Here is a 21,107-nt window from a genome sequence, read left to right as displayed (position 1 = left end):
CACTATCACACATGACATTCACACGGCTCATTGTTATTATTTTGTATTTATTTTGTAAACATTAGGAAAATACAGTTTGATACTATTATCCTCTCTACCAACATCTGTTCCAACCATTTAAATTGGGAAAAAAATATAGTTTTATTGTGACAGCGGGAAAAGACAAGTTTATGAACAATGATGATATGATAACCAAGAGAAGATGACACCCAAATCTTTCACAATGTGTAAGAACAAACACTGTAGGAGGTATGCATGTACACGCTCTCAACATGTAGGAAGATTCACATTAAGCATACACGCTCTCTTTAACATTAAGACAGACTAGGACACTATGCTCGTACATGATGAGTGAATCAGGGAAGTGAGAAAGACAAAGTTGGCAACATTTTAGAACACGTTTAAAAGTAAGCTTCCAGAAGAATCCACGAGAGGACACAGTAACTATAAAAAATACCATACCATAAGAATGCATGAGATAATGGAACAAATAAGGATATGTACATTTGTGCATTTTGCTGTTAAAGTATTAGACCTTGATATAAGACTAAAGACATGCCCCCCGATGTGTTTCTACTTCAGTAATTCTCAACTGGACCTATTAATGGAGCCAATTAATTAATTTAGAGAGTACAGAGTTGGCTGATTTATTGGCACTGCAGCAATATTCTGTCTATTGAGCCTGTAATTTGTGTAAAAACTGTTAATCTTGTCTAACATTTTTAGACATCTAGAGTAGACCAAAATATAGTCCATGGATTGAGGTAAATAATATTAATAACACAAGTCTCTCTGATATAAATAACAACAGTGGAATACCTTTCCCTTTCAACAAGCCACTGCTCATAAGTAGTCAGCCAAAATGTAATGCATTAAAGAAAGCTTCGGCCTATTCTTTATTATAAAGCCTTACTGCAGCAGTTAGTTTCAATATTAATGCAGTATATATGTGGATAGAAGAACACAGGAAAAACAATACATGTAAACAGTAAGTGGCTTTTGACAATTTAGTAACTGATTCTTTTCCATGCACAGTTTTCTCTGTTTGCATTCTATTTTTGAAGTGAAAAGTACAATACAGACTACAGAATAAGAGGCTGGGCCATTTCAGTAAAGTAGACTTATCATGTAGCAGCATTGCCAATTCAAAGCATAGCAATTGTAACCACTAAATCAAGCTGTATTATTAGGTAACCAAGTTGGGTAACTAACTTGTATTTGACAGGCCATGCCAGTTTGTGAGATGAGAGAGCTGAGATGAACACCATGACAGGTTAAGAATATAGCATTCTATGAAATGGACAGCGCTCTCAGTAATCCACAGTAGTTTGGTCCCTCAGGGGTGCACAATACATCATGGACTTCCACCATGCTTAACGTCTGTATGGCTGAACATCAATGTTTCTCTTCTTGCATTCACATGTTTTTTTCCTTTCTTCAAATGCATTGAAGGAGAAAAGTTGACCGTATTGGACAAACTTTTGAAGAGAAAAAAAACGGCATGCAAGCAAAAGAAGTGAATGCCTGTTTAAGCCCAGGACTATGAATGAATGGAATCCTGAAAGACAAGTCAAGTCAGATTCCTTCTTCTAGTACAAGTTGGCACTGGCAGAGAGTTCAACCTCATATTCAAGCTCATCAGTGCTATCCCACGCCATAAGGGACCATTCTAGAGTGCGAGAGCATGATGCCGTTATGGTTAGTCCCTGTTCTCACAGATCTGGGGGAATTCCTTGTATATCTCCTGCACTATTAGCTTATCCATCTGTTTCACTGTGGCACTTCCACTGTCCTCTCCCGGATCCTCTTCTTCCCTTAAAATCCTCTGCAGCGCTGACTGCAGATCGGTGAGGCGATGCCGGTGCTCCAGGTAGTCTGTTGAGCGCATGATGGAGTGCATGAGGGAGAGATATTCCATCCTCAACTGCACATAAGAGAGAACATGGGAAAATGAAAAAAATGTGCTGAACGGCATTAAAAACATATATTTCTAGTAAATGAGGCTTTCATCAGTCACACAAGAACTGGAACAAGTTGTCTGCAATATTTCACCTTGTCTCCGGGTGAGAGGTCAGATATCTGTCGAACAGCAATGTCGATCATCACCATCATATCGGTGCGGTAGAAGATGTCTGAGGAGTCTTTGCTAGAAAAAACATCCTGCAGGAACTTAAGTACTGAGTGTGGGGCAGGTGGGGTATGTTTGAATACACATACGGGGTCATCTAGAGAAGAGACACATAACGAGTGAGTTACAATAAAACAAAACGGGAAGAAATTAGATTACGTTCATTTATTTATTATTATCTTTCATATTCATGTTACTTTATATGTAATTACGCACACGCACACGCGCGCACACACACACACATATAAAACCATCTTACCGCCCCTGTTTAGAAGCAGCACGACTTTCTCCGTCAGGACCTTCATATTCTTCTTAACAAGTTCCTGCATAATCACATTGTTGCTGGGCACTGGGTGAAAGAGACAACACACACACACACACACACACACACACACACACACACACACACACACACACACACACACACACACACACACACACACACACACACACACACACACACACACACACACACACACACACACACACACACACACACACACACACACACACACACATTAATCATTTTGTTGGTAAAGTCAGTGTTGCAAGAAAACTGAACAGACTTAAACAAAGTGTCAGCTCACCTGTGTGGTGGAGGTTGAAGGCCAGGAGAAGGTTTAGGAACAGGTCAGGAAGCTGTTCTGTGGGGTCTGATGGAAGCCCCTCTTCCACCACATTCAGAAGGTACTGAACAAACTCTGCATTCAAATGCTCTGAGAACAGAGAGAGTCACAGAGGCAATGTAAACACAAATGTATGTGGTACCCGAGAGCAAGACACTTAACCCCTAACTGCTCCCAGGATGCCTTATTAATGGCAGCCAGTCACTGCTCCTAATAGTTAAGGACAAATTCCACATATGTGGAAATGTAATGTGGCATATACCCCAATAACAACAACAAAAGGGGACACAATTATATTAATATGTGTCAGTCTTTTAAGAAATACTTGCTTGCCTGCATGATTATATGGGTGGTACTTATACGATACGATAATACTTTATTGTCAGCTCACACTGAAATTTGTCTTGCGACCCAGCAGCCATGTATGCAACACATATACAGTACACACATTTGACATGACACAAAAAATACAAAATAGATTACATACATAAACACATAAAGACAAGAGCAATGTCCACCACTCAGCCTACCCCTGGCCTAAACTCTAATTAAGCCTCAATGTCGTCTGATGGACAAAGGACCTCTGCAGTCTGACCTTATTGTATGTTGGAACACTGTATCTCCTTCCTATTCTCCATACAAAACATGGCTAGTGTTTGAAGTGATATTCCTTGCCAACCTTAGAATACTGTTATTATACATAGATGTATAGAGCCTCTGAAGTGGTTGTCCAACAATCTTTGAACAAATGTTCAGTTGCTGCAGCGGTTGTGACTTTAAGGCTACAGACAGACATCCATACCAGGTGGTACTACAGTACTGAAGAACACTCATAATAACAGAAGTGAAAAACAATAACAGAAGTGAAAAACAAAAGAAGAATCTGTCTACTAACACCAAAAGATCTCAGACGGTGAAAGAAATATTCTTTGCTTTGTCTTCTTACCCACTGATTCAATCTGATCTTTCCACGACAAAAGATGGTCTATTACTCCTCCTAGGTATGTATACAAACATACCTGGTTGATCTGTTCACTATGAATAGTAATGGGGGATCTGTGTATCTCCAGTAGTGCACCAAAAATCTTTTTTGTGTACTACTACATTGTATTTTGTCACGTGCATTTACTGTAATATTGTCTATTAACACATTGACCGCCAATCCCGTAGTCCTACGGGCCGTTAAATCCAACCGTTAACCGCCAATCCCGTAGTCCTACGGGGCGGGTGTTTTCCCATGTTAAATCGAACAGGTGCAGATTCCGGATTTTTTTTGCACACACGAAATAATACTGTTTCCGGTTTTTGTCCCGCCTCCGTTTCCTGTCTAGCGATCAACTTTGGAAGCCATTATCTCGGCTTGTTGTTTTGCTCTCCGCATCCTCCACTCTAACATTTTCGCCTTGTTCTTCAAAATGGAGGATCGGATCGCGGCGCGGTTTTCAGCGTTTTGTTCCGTCGGGTCCCGTGTTTGTGTCGAACCAAATGAACGCGGATTTTAAACGGATTTAGCGGGGACTATGGCGAAATCAAAACAACAAAAAAACAAAAAGAGCTTGGCACTACGTTGGACGTTCTGAGATTAGCCGTTGGCGGTGGATGTGTTAACGATTATATGATGTGATCTATAACTTTCATTTATGTGGCTGCAGTCTACAATGTAGTGGTTCTTTCACAAGCGTATCACGAATAATGTCCATACCATAGTGATGATATGGCACCTGTTCCCCCATTGAGAAGATCATGGTAAGTACCAAGGCTGTGTAACACATCTTCTGGTGGTCTGGGAAAGGGAAAGACACGAAAACATAGTACAGTAAAGTGTGAATTGCACATGAAAAAATAAGTTGTATTAATTTACAACAGCATGCGTCAACATGCGTCGAGTTTGTAGATGAGCTGTTTTAGTGCGGTCAGAAAAACAACTGAACGCACATCCTCCGTTCCTTAGTGCTGAGCTAAACTATAAGAACAGTAACGTAAGAACAAAGCGGGGCTCGCAACTCACTTTTTTAATGTTCCAAAGGTTATTTATTTTTAACAAACAGCAAATAGAATAGGACGTTTTGACCCTCCCGGTCTGGGTCGAAACGTTCTATACTATTTGCTGTTTGTTAAAAATAAATAACCTTTGGAGCATTAAAAAAAAAAGTGAGTTGCGAGCCCGGCTCCATTTTAGTGCGGGACACCATTATACATAACGATAACGATAGAGGATAAATTAGGTATAACACTCATTCAAATGTATTCATATTGAGAGGAGCTGTGCAGAGGGTAAAAAGTAGCAATTGCTATTACCCTGGTTCTGAGTTTGCAGATCTCTGGCCAGCTCCATGGGCAGAATGGAGTTGAGGAGGGTGGAGATGAGGGCAGCGTCCAGGCTACATATTGCTCCGAACACCTTGAGCAACAGCAGCCGCAATGACACACGATTCTCCTGCAGAGCCACACAGCAGCAATGACTTTCTACCAAGTGACCAGCGACACACTTATTTAACCAGGGAATGGGGAAATTTACTGGTCCCACTGGTTCAGATGCTGTTAGGGGTTAGTTAGTGTCTTGCTCAGGGACCCTTTAAAGCAGGGTTCAACTGACGACCTTCCGGTTCCCAGACTGCTCTCTCTCTAACTCACTCATCATTCATGAAATTGCATTTGCTTAATCGTTAATTCATTAAAAATGTTTTGAGTATTTTCATCCTTATTTTAGAATCATTTTATGGTCTAAATTAATTGCATACAGTAATCATACAATTCCAAAAATAAATGATAGACGCAGCAATAATGTCCTACCATCTGATAATATGACACTAGGGACAGGACCGGCTCAGAGTGGTTGTCCTTGCACATCCTCTTACACACCACCGGATCTGCATCAGTCTGGGGACAAACACGCAGCGACAATGACATTAATTAATTAATGGTGAAGCTTTGTATTTCACACTCTCTGGAAAATCAGTGGTGGAAGAAGTACTCAGATATTTTACTCTAGTAAAAGTAGCAATACCACAATATAAAAATACTTTGTTACAGGTAAAAGGCCACGGTGTTCAAAATGTTACGTGAGTAAAAGTACAAACGTATTGGCATCAAAATATACTTAAAGTACCAAAAGTAAATGTACTAAAATGTTTGAAAATAGCAGATCTACATAACCTGACTTCGCCAAATGGAGTTACCGCCCTCATCTGGCTGAGTCAGGTTAAGATCTACAAGCTCACAACAACAAGTTGTGAGCTTGTAGGTCGGCTCTTTTCAAATAGCCTACGTATAAAATAGAGCTAAAGTGGTTAATGTATGTTTTATAATGTAATAATTTATATCTGCAAAGTAACTTAAGTAAATGTATGTACTTAGTTACTTTACACCACTGTGGAAAATTATAGGTGAATGTCACAATATGCCTTATTATTACCAGTATCTTCAACAGTTCCTCTAAGTAACAACCGATCAGTTGATGATCTTCATGGAGGGCCCAGCTACGCTGCTGGGAATCATCACAGTGGCGTGCCAGGTCCGTGAAGATAACCTCCAGACGTTGTTCATCGTGACAGACCTGACCCTGTGGCAACGCGGAGCTCAGATTCTGCAGAGACAGTTAGACCATTAGTACACATCGCTGTTATCACTGACAAAAGCGGTCAAATCCAGGCCGTTTGAAGAAGCATAATCTATCTATGAAATCACAAAACCTGTGTCTGTCTATCTTTTTATGTGCATGCGTGTCTGTCCCGGGGCATAACTCTGGCACCGTTCGACCAATTGACTTTAAACTTGAGGCGTGTGTGTCGGCGATGACCTGAGGGGTTGTACCAACGGTTTGCCTAGAACCAAAAATCTGTCTGTCTGCAGGTCTGTGGAGGACGCACCGAATCTCTGTGCGTTTGGGGAGGTGTAGGCGTCGTTTCTTTTAATTGGCCAACCCTAACCAATAGGCTTCACAGATAGGCGTGGTTTGCACATTTGTGCCCCTGTGCCATTGTTGGTGGCAAGTGGTGGCGTGCACATTAGAACTCCATTTGAACTCCAAATATGGAGATCCCATTTCTCCATATTTAGTTGGTCGCATGTTGGGGGTACGGCACTAGATACTCCGACAACAGGTACAACAGGTACTGAATATCAAGTACAACGGTCGGGTATTGCATAAACCGGTGGGGGCATGCATTCCCAGCTTGCATCACTCCGGACAAAGTTCCAGACTTGCGTGGTCCCCGAGTAGGGCCGTGCCCGAGTGGCACAGGTCTAGTAAAATAAATGCAGGAAAATGTAAAAAATGTAGTCTATTACTGGGCAAAACAGTTGATCTATGGAGTCAAACATGTTTTAACTGCATAATATGCAGTTGGTATTAGACTCCACTGGGAATTACAAAATGTGTATATATGGATGTAGTGCTGGCCAACATATGACGTTCTGCAATCTGATAAATTTGAATAAACAATATGATAAATGTAATACGATATCAAAAATGTCCTTATTATCTCTGGTCAAGGTAGTGGTGCACACTGGTGCTTGTATGGGTCCTGGTTGTATGGCAGAATAATGCAGTGAGACAACAAATAAAGACATACTATATATATCATGGGGAAACATTGTTGAATTCTGCAATTATGGGAGTGTAGATAAAACATGACTAGACATACTGAATATTGAAATTTGGTCACCTAAAATGATCCTTCAACTTTTAACCCAGAGTCCCTATATTGGACATGTCATTATGTAGATCAGCTAATTTTGTTAATTGTCGTACGACTAAAAAAGTAATTAGGACTTAATTAGTTATGTCATTCACCGCACATGGTTGTTTCATCTTGAATTTGGGCAATTTTTCAGAATCAGAAAACCTTTTCAATAGTCCAAGATCCTCAATGTCAACAACGTTTTAGGTCAGCAAGGTTCTGCTGTAGTGAATCCACCAGGTTGATCGCCAATCTCACCTTGCTCTCTACCAACGAGAGAAGGACTTTCTCCAGGGCAGAGGAAGCTTGAGGTAAGGTGATCTGCAGATGTCCCACGACCACGCCGACGGCGACCCGCGATAACTCATAACTCAGGCCTGTGTTCTTCCGTACCAACTCGATCAGTTCAGCCCCAGTTGTCATGGGAACCGGCTCAGGGGTAGTGGGGCTGCCAGGAGGAGGGCTTTCAGCAACAGAAGGGGGGGCAACCGGCCAATCGCTCTCAGGCTGGTCCTTGGTGGGCAGGGGGGGGGCAGTTGGCTCGGGGGGCTGCGGCGCAGGGCTCTTCCTGGACAGAACTGGTTGGGGAGAGGAGGAATCAGCGGGCAGCTCATCTGGGGCAGGTGGGTTTGGCTTGACGCGGCTTGGCACAGGAGGGGGAGGGGTGCTGGCGACACTCGGGAGGCTTACATCAGTAGAGACCAGTGAGTGGGAGGAGTGACCAGATTCTATGGAGGCGGTGCTGATTGAGAGGGAGGGGCCGGGGGACGGAGGGAGAGAAGAAGCCCTGGAGGGGACTTCTGGTTCTGCACAGGGGATCAGAAAGGAGACATAGAACAGGGCTCCTGTTACAGTCACCTAACTAGAAGGAAGTGACCCAACTAAGAATAGAGTACGGGTGTTAGACGTATGCCAGTAGTATGAGCAAAAGAAATAGCTGTAAACAGACTGTGGTGTGGTGCATTACATCGTGATATATAGAATATGCACTTGCAATAGATGCTGTGATTGATAAATAAGAAATAGACAGGGTATATCAATCAATGAGAACGTGGGATGATAACGATGCTAGAGCTCTGACCTGGGCGTCGGCTGCCTCTCTGTTTTTCGGGGGGTGGGGGGGTGATGGGGGCAGCACGTCGGGGCTGAGGAGGCACCTGCATGAGAGGAAAAACAGGAGCAATTAATGCGAAAATGCATTCAACTCAGATTGAATTGTAAATTGGCCACTTAAGCCCTATACTTTGTCATATGACCAGTATAACTAAACAGATTATAAAAAAAACGAGTATAAACAATCTAAATAACGAATAACTAAAATAGCTGGTCTGCAAAAATTGTTTTTTGGTTTGGCTGTAATGACATGCCCAAAATAGGGACACCAGGTTTAAAGTGGTTGAATGAGCTGCAAAAGGCTTCAGTGTGTTGCTGTGCATGCATTTTACCTGGTAAAAACCCTGTTCTCCTTGCATATTGTCCAGACTTCCTGACAGTGGCACACTGCCCTGTCGTCCATAGTCTCGGTTAAGGCCATTGGGTGGTGGAGGGGTATGACTGAGAGTTATTTCACTGGTAGACGTGGGGAAGCCCTGCTTTTGACCAGAGGTTACTGGGTTTCGTCGTGCCAAAGTCTCCTTTCTGTGATGGATCAACTTTCTGTAACAAAAGGGTAAATAATTGTTGGTATATCAATATACAGTATTATCTGACTCCAGTCCAATGTAACTGTATTTAGTTCATCGTGTCTATTTGCACTCACTGTAAGACATCTCGTTGCTCCAAGTTGTATTTGCCTCCATTTTTCATTGCAACATTATGAATGCCTTCGATAGCCCTATCAATGGATTGCAACACCTCATCCTGCTCTGGACCCTAGAAAAGAGCACATTCATGAAGAAGATACAAAATAGGGTAAAGAGCGTATGTTCTTGTTCCCTGGGGAGGCTGCTCAGATGTCTCTGATGAGCTGTAGTAGGGGGTTAAGTGTCTTGCTCAGGGACACTTAGGGACATTATAGATGGGCGAGCTGAGCATCAAACTGGTGACCTTCTGATTCCATTTCCTAACCGGCCTCTCTACACACTTATCTTACTGCCGAGTGGGTAGAGAGAGAGTGAAATATTCATTAATGTGGCAGCATGCATAATTATGAGATTGGAGCCCAAAGGGAACAAATGTGTGGCCCAGAAGGCATATGGGACCGCGGCTGTTAAGAACTAGGGCAGTTATCTAACATAACTTTTAAGCAATGTAACACACACAGCTCAGCATCATAAGTCTGCCAAAAAGGACATAAATGACACTAGACAACCTGCATACTGAACAACAGCAAAGTGCATCCCAGTCAAATTAGTATGCAGTTGCGAAGTCTATTACGTAATAAATTACAATGCATGTTCTGACAGGTTTACAGTCCATGTGTTGACGTTTATTAAACCCTTAAAGGACTAGACCACTTTGGTAGAGGTTTGCCAAGATGTAACTATAAGCAATAATTGCTCCACAGACTAGAAAATTATAACTCCAAATATGCTCCTCATTGACATCCATTGTTAAGGTGAAGAGTCTCAGGAGCATCTCTTTTAGCCTGTAAACAAACGCAAACAAAGCTGATTCTGACAATATAGAGATCATCATCACCAAACCCAGTACTGTTTTTTTTTTATACAAATGTCAACTTTCTATTGATTTTTTTTATTATGAAGAAAACCTGGACAGGATCCGTGGATCTGGATCTTCAAATAGTATAATCAACAGGAAGTTGACATTTTTATAAAAAAAAAAAAAAAACAGTACTAGGTTTTCTGATGTTCTATACTGTCAGAACCAGCTTTGTTTGTGTTTGTTTACAGCGTGAAAAAGAGCCCGCAGAGTGGTCTTGATAGAATTATCAATTTCTAGTCAATGGAGAAATTTGTTTTGATTTCTTCCCCACCTTTGGAGTTACATCATGGCAAGGTAACTAGTAACTACACAACCCAAACCTCTACCAAAGTCTACACTCTGTAGGCCAGGGGTATTCAACTAGATTTGGCAGGGGGCCACAACTGTAAAATAATTTGGAGTCGGGGGCCACACAGCGCAAATGCACGCGCGCCCAGCGCGCGTGCATGTGCGCACACAATTTGCGCGCGTGCGCGAAGCGCACGTGCGCGAAATTTTTCGGGTCTAATTCGGGTCTAATTCGGTCTAATTCGGGTCTAATTCGGTTCTATTTGACCAATATAAATCAACCTTTTTTCGGGTCTAATTCGGTCTAATTCGGTTCTATTTAAGGTTCTAAGTTAAGTTCCAATGAAAGATGGCCTTTCAAGAACTAATGAAGGATAAATAATTTGTACTGTTTTAACTTTGATAACATAAATCAAAGTTAAAATAAATAATAATTATGAAAATTAAAAAAAAAAAAAAAAAAAAAAATTTTTTTTTTTTTTTTTTTTTTTAGAAATATGACCAGGGGCCACAAGGAAGCTCCTCGCGGGCCGCACGTGGCCCGCGGGCCGCCAGTTGAATATCTATGCTGTAGGCTGTAGGTAGGGTGTGGAACACAGCACTATCCCGTCAGACAAGAACATTGCTTGGCAGAGATTAAGTATTTCACTGATTGAATACTTTATCAACAGTTTGCAGATTGTACAGAGTTATGGTTTACAATGATTGTTTAAAAGTATAAACACAAAAAAGGTCCTAGGCGCCTGTTTCCATTGTGGTCCTGTGTATTCAATTCATTAAATAAATTGAGTGTATTGAATGAAAAAATATTGTTATAGTGTAATCTGGTTTGAAACAAAGTTGTTTTTTCCTGCGAGAGTGCCATAATAAGAATGATAGAACTCGTGTTATTGTCAATATCCTGTAGCCTAGGTTTCTTTCATGGGACCTGTCCTGTCCTGTCCTGTCACTCCTCCTGCTGAGGGTTGCAGTCAGAACAGCGCGTGACAGGATGGAAAGTACGCACCTCCACACCTTTGTCGCAGCGTGCGTCTGCAGTGACATAATATTATTAATATGTACCTTGCTGGGGTATTCAGGCAGTCCCCCAAAATGAATCAAAATCACACAAAAAAATTATTGGTTCTATAACAACAACAAAAAAAAAAAGAAAATAAGAGAAGATTTCATGCAACAAACATCACTGGCTGGCAAATGTTCCTCTGGGCTGGCTTTCTGATTTACAGCATGCGTGCAGACAAGCCCCTCTATCGTCCCTCTTCCCAGTACCCACACACACGCACACACACCAGTGTTGTGAGCTTGTAGATCGGCTATTTTCAAATAGCTGACGCATACATAGGTCTAAAGTGCTCAGACATCATGTGGCCTAGTTGCTTTTTCTGGGCTTGTTTTCCTAGACCCCCGGGGTTGCTTGTTTCTCTCACAAAATATGGCAACACTGGATTGGACCCCCTTTGAAATGATCGTTTCATTCAAGTTTAAAGTATAAGTAAGTCCCTACCTGGATGATCTCGATATAAGAGGACGGGATGTAGCCGGTCTCGCCCGAGCTGCAGCGAGAGCCCAGCCACCAGTGTTTGTTGCTCCTCTCCAGGATCAGAAAGCTCTCTCCGGCAGCGAAGTGGAGCGAGTTGGCCTCCGTGGATCGGAAGGAATACAGAGACCGATACATACTGTAGCGGTTAGTTTGTTCCACTTGAATCCACTATAACAGTGTCACCGAATACCTCTAGATCTACTATGAACGGACGCCACCCCCTTCTATGGTGATTTGTAGAGGCAGAGATAATTCTAACAAGTCTCTTCAAGACATCATGGCCTGATCAGATCTCTCTCTGTCTCTCTCTCTGCCTCCTATTTACAACACACATCTAAACTTGCAATGTTGCCCAGTAAACAGCAGGGGGCGCTTGTGGTCATCTCTGGACACGCCCCCTAGGCTAACTTAATCAATGGCAGATAATTGTTTAATCTGCGAAGTCACGCTGTATGAACATGTGATTCGTTTTTTTTTGTTTTTTTTGCCGTGTCAATGTCACGTGTGAACATAGGCATATTTTTTTTAAAGAGGATGTACTTGTTAAGGCCACCAATAAATACATAAATTAAAATATATATTATTTTGCAAATCGATTACGCCCCAAGCAAGGATTGATTTCACCTTGCAGTACGCTACCGGAAACTGTACCCTGTGTTACATAGACTTCTGTCCCCACTATCTTTTACATCACATCACAGACATCACATCACATCAACAACAACATGCTGTGTGCTAGAGTCCTGCAGAGATCAGCACAGAGTTTGAACCTCTCCCCTGTTTTCTCGAGGTATGGGAATTATTTGAAACGTATAATAATGTCGGGAATACGTTGTTTAATGATCTCTTGACTAATATCTACATAATGGGAGCAAGGCAAGCTACCCTGGCAGATCAGAACTTGTGCTCTTGGCTGCCTCTTGGCAGAAATAAGCCCAAGGTCTTGGCTTGTCTACCATGACAGTTTGTATTTAGGGAACATTTTGCCTTTAGACTACTCCATATGCCATCTGTTCTCTCATGTGGTTTGCTTTTTTATCATTGATGTTGAACAAATGACGTTTGTAAAGACGAATGGATAAGTTTAGGGCTGAAACTATCCCTTTTCTTCTTCGATTAATTGAACAATAGCATACACATATTTTAGTAAACAAAATCCCCAAAAATAATATTATATATCAACGAATCAGTGTGGAAAAAAATGTAATCGACTAAATTGATTGACTGCTTAATCACTTAAAGGAGTATTTCACCTATTTTCAACCGTATGTTCATATTGGTCCTCACTCATGCTCATTATAAGATGGTACCATTTCTATCTACTTGCTGTGCATCTCAGAAGTGGGCTGTGGACAGTTCAGAAACCTTACTCTAATGACATCATCGGTTTCCTCCAGTGACATCATTGGAGGTAATTTCTTACAAGATTTTTAAAACTTTCCAGGAAGAGAAAGGCTATACAATAGTTTCCAATAGCTTGGAATCCCCATCAATGATGTCAGAGTAATGTCCACAGCCAACCTCTGAGACCCAGTGTGAATAGACAGAAAAAGTGGCATCTTATAATTAGTAAGGACCAGTTATTTGAAAATAAGGTTGAAAATGGGTGAGGTGCTCCTTAAGCCCTATTCAACTGTTGCACGTCTAATCAAGTTTACATACTAAATATTGCAACATAGAATTATGTGTGATTAAGCTTGTGTTGTGTCTGTAATTCTTGTTCCAGTCTCATTCTGTCTCGGGGTCACAGACTTGGTCCTGAAGATGATGAGATGTACCAGCGCACCACTGTGTCTGTCATGCAGAAGGAGCCAGGCGGTGGGGTCATGATCCACAGCTATAGTCCCAGAGGCTTCAACATCGACGGAAATAAAGTGTTTGGGCCCTGTGCTTTACTGCCTCCAGCTATCCTTCAGTGGAATGTAAGGATGAGTTTCATTCAGATGATGCTCCAATCTCTTAATTTAATTGTTTTACTTTCTGCAATGCTGTTCACGGACAGGATTATTTTGTCATTTCACTCATTGCTTTGTGTGTGACTTACTTGGCTTAGCAGGTAACCGGAAGAGTGGGCACCTGAGAACTCTGGGAACAATAAAAAACAACTATATTTTACATTTGATTTCTTATTTTATATTTACACTTACTTTATAAATGGGGGGCAAATACATATACATTTAAAGAAAATAAATACATTTACAGGCCTAATATTTCTACAATTGTTAGAAATTGCTACAAAACCTGGGGATAGCCATTAATTTTGGGCATAAACAAGAAGTTGAAGGGTAAATTCAGGTCTGATTATGATGTACCATGCATGTTCAAATCATGCATACTTTACATTATTTACGACCATTTTCAAAAGCGTACGTTTATTATTTATTTTTGCATTTTGGAAAAAAATGGCAATTTAACATTGAGGTGCCCACAATGTTTAGGTAACCACTCGACCTGTATCCACTTAGCACATTGTTTGATAGCCACATTAACCCTGGCGTCCCTATTTTGAGCAAGTCATTATTGGCGAGCTTGTACAGTAGATCGTCTATTTTTGCTGTGTGACACTTTTGTAAAACAAAGAATAAAACAGAGCCTGAGTGGTTTGTTTAGTTATTGTATTGAGTCTCTTTCCCTCTGCAGGTTGGCAGTCATACAGACATCACCGAAGAGAGCGTCTCACTTTTTCACATGCTAGAGCCAAGAATAGGTAAAAAATAGAAGAATTAAACATTATAAATGTTCCATTTTACGGTAGGTTGGCTCCAAGCATCTCTAATTTCTTTCATGCTCTTTTGTCATATTATGATTACAGAGATTCTTGTGCTGGGAACAGGATCTCGGGTTGAACGGATTGATCCCAACGTCCTAGCCATTCTGAAGAGGAAAGGCATTGCTGTGGAGGTTCAGGACACGGTAAAATAAACACACAGTCTATTATTCAATTCAATTACATTGCCCTGGCCTAACACAACGTCAGGCAGAGAAGTATTTGCCTTGACCATTCGGGGGGGAGTTGAGTGCATTAAAGCAGTGATTGTCTTTCTGACTGTAATACTTATTTATTTATTCTCTAATTCTATTATTTTCCTTTTTTTCCAGGCAAATGCATGTGCAACCTTTAATTTTCTGTCCAGTGAACGAAGAGTAGTTGCCGCTGCTCTGATCCCTCCACCTGTCAGCACAGCACTGGACCGAATAGAATAAGGTCACCCAATCACCAAAGAGCCTGAACGTTCGTCTGTCAGTGTGCATTGGCCTTTTCTGTTGTTTATGAGCAAGGCACTTCACTTCCAAGTTCCAACAGCTACACTACAGTGCAGCTGCTCAGTAGCCAGCAGCATATAGACTGTGGTTGTGCTGTGAAGCTCCCAGATGTGATTGTGTTCAGTAAGTGAATGATTGTGAAGCATGGCGTTGCTGAAAAAGAGCATTTGTGTTCAACAAAGTGTGTAAACAATGTTAAAATAATAATAGTATTTATGGTCTGCCATGCATTAGTGTGGGGCAGTAAAATGTTTGACACCCATCATGCTTCAAGCAGTGGGTGCGTATGTATTATTTGTGGGCAAACTATACATGTGTACAGATGACTGCTGTCAGTATGTTGGACACCAGTGGGTGGAGTATTTTGCCATAATAAAATGTGTGTTATCGACTAGGTATGCTGTGTGTAGTAATTGAAAAGTAGTTGAAATATTGAATGCTCTTTGTGCAATAAATTACTTAAAACAGTATGTTAAATGTGCTGAGGAAAAATGCATTGCTTATTGCTGCATTTTTTATGTAAAGTACTCTATTTCGATTGGACTCTGTAAGAGTTTTCTTTTAACATCATCTCCAATATATTAAACATCATGTAAACTTGGCATGATCACCAATATATAAATCTGTAATAATCACCTCCTGAAGGTGGCTGACTGTCCTTCACATGGATAAGCCTTACTAATCTGTTTGTCTGCTACCCCAGGCAGATGGCTTATATTGTCATTATGACATGCTCATGCAGACAAAACTAGGTTTAAATGAAAATGTTGACTTATCGCATCATGATTTTCAGTTGAAAATTCATTATTTTTGGTGTGTGACATGGTAGTATAACAAAGTACCGTATATATTGGGCTTCCACCCATCTAGCCCTCCATATTCTACCTCATAGCATGCAGTGTTGGCCTGCTCAGACATCATTTGAAATCATCACAATTCTACATACCCTCAACCCAGTCCTTTTGAGATTAGTTAGCATCCTCTGACATTGCAAAGTCACTAATAATGAAATATATCTCTTTTCAGTCTTATGTAGTAGAAATAAAACTTTCCCTTTGAAGGACATCAAAAGCGCAAATGTCAACGGTTAAATGGTCTGATAGTGTAGGCAAGTAAGTTTATTTGTATAGCACCGTTCATATAAAACATGAAGCTCAAAATCATGAAGAGATCAAAAAGGAAACATTAAAATGAAGCAAACGGAAAACAAAGGTCTTTGCATTGAAAAAGAAAACATTACTCATATACAAAATAACTTACTGTACACAGAACTACCACATAAAATATAGGTGGGCAAAAACAAGATAGGCCTATGTTCATCAGACTGATTGTGTTTTGAATGTCCAGTGTGTGATAACACACCAAGATAACTACATATTGTAGGCTACTAATTTACATCACATCCTCTGTCAAAAAATTAAATATGCTGTTGTTTTGCAATTAGTGTTTTAGTTTGATCGTGGATTGTGTCTTTATATGTCAGGTGGTTTATAATCTTTCTCAGTCATCATCATCATCATCATCATCATTCGAGTCCACCGTTTGGTCTCTGCGCCCATCAAAACAGACCTCTGTTCCCGTGATTCTGCGATACATGTCTTGAATGTCTCCACAGTCATTGTCAAAGTAGCTTGCTGCATCAAATGAGCATGACACAAATATCTACAAACAAGAACAGAAGATATAGAAAAATCAGTACTGAATAGTCCTTCCACAATTAATTTGGTCTGTTATGCTATAATATTCCTTAATGCAGCCTCTTGAGTTTAATGAGAGCCCCATTACCTGGCTCTTACTACCATCATCGGTGGGAGCAAGAACACTATGAACAGAAAAGAATCTGTGGACAAAATAAAGTCACGTCAAGCAGTTAGTATTTAGTGAACGAAAATGTTATAAGACTGAACCTTTATATGTGCAGAGAGATTCATTGTGTTACTTACTTCTGCTTGATGGGTTCGAGAAGCTCCATCCCAGGCAGCACCTCTTTCTCTGGGTTGTTGGTTTCAATGGCTGTGCTCACTGTGGCGATGTACATCCCTCCTGCAGCCACACTGTGGTTGTACGACACCACAGATATGTAGATGTCTGCAAGGAAAATAGAGTGTCTGATTTGACAAACTTGCAACTTAGATGATTTCCCCCCCCCCCCCTCTCTCTCTTTCTCTCTCTCTCTCTCTCTCACACACGCACACACACGCGCGCACCACCATGTAGGTCCTTTGGTTTATTTTTGAGTATGATGTAGTATAAAAATGGTCATGTGAATATGGTCAGTGGGGAATGCAGTACACTCTCCAGTCCTTTCTCACCATTTTGCAGATGTTATAATATAGGCTACCTGATTTCCTGTTGACTTGGGTTTGGGGGATGATGATTTGACAGGAACTGGCATCATGGGTGTGTCTGACTGGATGATTCAGTAAACAGATGACCCGTATGACACTGCCCACTTTCTTCACGCGATCGGGCACATAGCTGGGATCACATATCAACTGTTTGCACTGGAACAGCTGATAGAGAAGACGAAGAAGAGAGACTAAAGACACCCTGCCACATATTTCCATCCATAACTGCTTCTTCTCTGCTGTTTTCCACTTACTTTCCCTTCTGATTTCACAGCTGTCACTTTGCCATTCTCCATTACAATGTCTTCCACTCCTCTGTTCATCATATAAGCCAATCCGTACCGTGCACTCACCCTGCAAAACAAATTGAGAAGAGTTAGAGCCTAATTTATAACTTCCTTTCGGTGTCCCTTGCCAAATATATCTATATATATTTTTTAAATACAGCTATTTCAGATGAGCGACCACCTCCACACTAAGTAGATTCTCTGTCTAGAGTTTCTGTGTATTCATAGTGTATTTGTGCACATGAATATTGTGTTAGTATAACCTGGCAAAGCCCTGTGGTATCTCCCCAAGCCCATGGATGGGGTAGAGGTATGGGCTGGCATTTGAGCGGATCCGAGATTCAGCGTACACCTTTATCCTCTTGATGGTGTCGACGCATGGCTCATCCAGGTAACTGAAGGTACAGTCACAGCATCAGGAGGAATGGGGGAAATATGGTCATATAATATGGTAAATCAACCGACATTTATAATTGTTTTACTTATCGTAGCCAGAATGTGAATTTGTAACTTTGAGCACAAATGTTTACTGACGATTCTTTGCCATGCCAAGCTAACGTGTGGCCTGTGAACTCCACAACATCTGGTCCCAGGTCAAAGTGATGAAACAGCTCCCTCATAGTGGTTCTTTCAATATCCATTTCCATGTATGTCCGAGGTTCATTCTCTTCAAAGTTCTCTATGAAGAGCAGCAGTTTTCGGAACCTCCTCTTGTCAAACATGCCCAGCAGATCTGAAACACAACATACAGACTAGTATTGAATCAGAATCTAAATGTGGATCATATTCTTAAGGATGTTATTTGTCTTCACAGGTTATGGATGTTTCACCTGAAGCGTGGACATCGGCTTCTGTGGCAGGGACTTTGTAAAGTTTGCCTGCTTTGTATACGAAGCTGCCTTCGATCATTTTGAAGTCCATGTACCTTGTGACCTCAGTATGAACCAACATTTTGACCAGCGGACCTGACACAAACACAAGTGACTGCATTAATCACCCAAAAATAATGCTCAGGCGCTAGGGGTGGGAAGATTATAGATTCTGATGGTACAATTATACTGAGAGAAATAATCACGGTTTTATTATATTTCCCTCCACAAAATGTCTTTGTTGGCTTTTTGTAACAGTTGCTGCCTTTCAAAACACAAAAAAGAATAGCCAAATAATGCAATAGCCAAATGATACATACAAAATAAAAAGTATCTCTTTGGAAATAAATATAAGCTACATCTTTAAACATCCATGTAGGCTGCAGGACCTTTGTTTGCAAGGTTCTTCAACTGTATTACAAAATAGTATTTTAAGCTCTACATTTCTTTTGGACATGAGTGAAGAGTTAATATATTGTTTTATACCATGATTATCCTGGGCCTCTGATTAATTAATTGATGTTTAAAAGAGTGTTAATAGTAGTAAACCGGTTAATAGTCCCATCCTCAGCATGGCCATGTATTGAGCATACACAAAAATATATGTGATAGTATACACCCTTACGGGTCCATTATTACACTCTCTGAGTTAAGTTAACACATGTGAAGGGTCAATAAACAGAGATCATGTGTAGTGTAAAAGTTGTATCCTGCCCTCACCATTAGCGAGAAAGAATTTGGGGATGAGGTCAACATTCCACTCTTTCCCGGGTCCCATACTTTTAGGTGGACCTGAAACCTTGTACTTCTTGTACAGCTATAACAAGTCATAGCACAAGTCATAATTCAGAAATTAATAACACTAAATTAATAACCCTTTTTTTTAAAGCAAGGAGGGCTGTGTGCATTTCTGAGCTTGAGAACAGACCTGCTCAAGGGGACAAATGGAAGCACTTCTTCCTCCATAGTATGGATTCTCATCAATGTGAAGAACCCTTTTTCCATCCAAAGTCAATAAGCCAGACAGGACACATTCCTGTAAGTGAGGGAGGTATGTAAGTGGATAACTGTTCAATTTGTTGTGTTATTTACTAAAAATGGGCATTGAGATACACTGCAACACTGCTTCTCCAGAGAAGAGCTGAAAAGGACAGCTCATTCTTATATTAATAATGCTAATCCCTCCAACAACAGCTTGTAATATCATGTCTTGTGGGAGTGGTGATCAATTCATCTGGATGAGGTACAGAAGAGAACCTCACTTTAGAATCAAGTTCTCCAACATTTTATGCATGCTCCAATGCTTCGAAATGAATAGACTGCCTGTTGTCCTTCCAAAGAATTTAATGAGTTATCAGTTTGGGAATACTTCTTATCCTTTCTTTACTGTGAGTGGCAGATCTGAGATCTGTGTAGGCTACAAAGAAAATGTATTTACTCAAGTATTATAAAATTCTCAACTAAACATACAGATTTTCACTGATGAAGGGTGGTCACATTGTGATCAGTTTAATCATCATCAATCAAAAATAGTCTATTGTCCTATATACTGTAGCCTACAGACAGTGTAAGTATAATAAAGATAATTCTGATTCTTGCAGACAGTGCTGTGCTTGCTATTCAAATGATACATTTAGCAATGTGTTAATAACCAGAATTCTGTCAAACCCAATTTTGATTATTAAATGTAATTGGCAAAATATTGCTTTCAAAGGCCAATTTCCAAGGACACTCTTGTATTGCTATTGAACATAGATCCTTAAAAATTGCAATTTAGGAAATATGCTCAAGTGTAATAAGTTCCTTTACCTTAAGTCCTGTTCCAAGCACTATGATATCATACTCCTCCATCCTAATCCTGCAGCCTTCTGTAATTAATGGTGAGTTTCTCAGTTGTACAGCCTCTCTGAGTGTGTACTGTACACTCACAGTTGTGCATGTGTGTATTCACCTGTAGGCCTATGTGTTTGGTGGTGAGAGAGAGAGAGAGAGACAGAGAGGCAGAGGTGATGACTATAGTGACAGTATCTGCATGTTTCATCTAATAATCCTCTTAGCATTGTTACATTGGTGCTTACAATGTGGCAAGACAGAAGTAGGCTACTTGCCAATAATAGGTGGGCAAATAACTTCACAACCTCTTTTGGAACAAGCTTGATTGAATTATTGTAATTAAACACGATTCTCTATTTTGTGAATTATTTCCTTAACAATAATTGTGTAGTAGGCGTATGTAGGCTATTACATGATTCAAGAATCCTCTTATTGCGTACGTCGAACAACTACATTACCCAGCATTCCAAGAAAGGGAAATGTACACTTTGCGGCATCAGGTCGTAAAAGGAAGTAAATGGCAGGGTTGCCATGTCCGCTTATTATAAGCAACCTTGGGCTTGTTTTCTGTAAACATT

The 21,107-nt window shown here is 40.7% G+C and overlaps 3 protein-coding genes across 3 annotated transcripts; 1 reads left to right on the top strand and 2 right to left on the bottom strand.

Moving 5' to 3' along the window:
- Positions 1-30: 30 nt before the first annotated feature.
- nckipsd (NCK interacting protein with SH3 domain) lies at positions 31-12,242 on the bottom strand. The gene is made up of 13 exons (XM_084062052.1): positions 11,893-12,242; positions 9,196-9,308; positions 8,882-9,092; positions 8,518-8,593; positions 7,695-8,242; positions 6,170-6,340; positions 5,548-5,634; positions 5,053-5,191; positions 4,457-4,537; positions 2,716-2,844; positions 2,388-2,477; positions 2,053-2,225; positions 31-1,924 (listed from the first exon to the last, which is right to left on the bottom strand). Exons 1-13 carry the CDS (start codon positions 12,061-12,063, stop codon positions 1,700-1,702), a joined length of 2,214 nt encoding a protein of 737 aa, XP_083918178.1. The 5' UTR covers positions 12,064-12,242; the 3' UTR covers positions 31-1,699.
- A 358-nt stretch (positions 12,243-12,600) lies between these two features.
- Positions 12,601-15,588, top strand: ndufaf3 (NADH:ubiquinone oxidoreductase complex assembly factor). The gene is made up of 5 exons (XM_084062080.1): positions 12,601-12,718; positions 13,655-13,850; positions 14,569-14,635; positions 14,741-14,841; positions 15,028-15,588. The coding sequence occupies exons 1-5, from the start codon at positions 12,654-12,656 to the stop codon at positions 15,130-15,132; spliced, it is 534 nt and encodes a 177-aa protein (XP_083918206.1). The 5' UTR covers positions 12,601-12,653; the 3' UTR covers positions 15,133-15,588.
- Positions 15,589-16,692: 1,104 nt separating this feature from the next.
- Positions 16,693-20,547, bottom strand: LOC311048585 (rab GDP dissociation inhibitor alpha; the record flags this gene model as incomplete). Its single annotated transcript, XM_084061848.1, has 11 exons — positions 16,693-16,854; positions 16,978-17,032; positions 17,136-17,280; positions 17,534-17,705; positions 17,795-17,894; positions 18,091-18,222; positions 18,362-18,560; positions 18,658-18,792; positions 19,417-19,513; positions 19,625-19,732; positions 20,506-20,547. 11 exons carry the CDS (start codon positions 20,545-20,547, stop codon positions 16,693-16,695), a joined length of 1,347 nt encoding a protein of 448 aa, XP_083917974.1.
- Between the last annotated feature and the right edge of the window lie 560 nt (positions 20,548-21,107).

The sequence above is a fragment of the Gymnoscopelus microlampas genome, assembly GCF_963454915.1.
Source record: "Gymnoscopelus microlampas genome assembly, chromosome: 7".
NCBI lineage: Eukaryota > Metazoa > Chordata > Actinopteri > Myctophiformes > Myctophidae > Gymnoscopelus > Gymnoscopelus microlampas.
The sequence above is the reverse complement of the archived record's forward strand: the minus strand, read 5'-3'. Positions and strand labels throughout refer to the sequence as shown.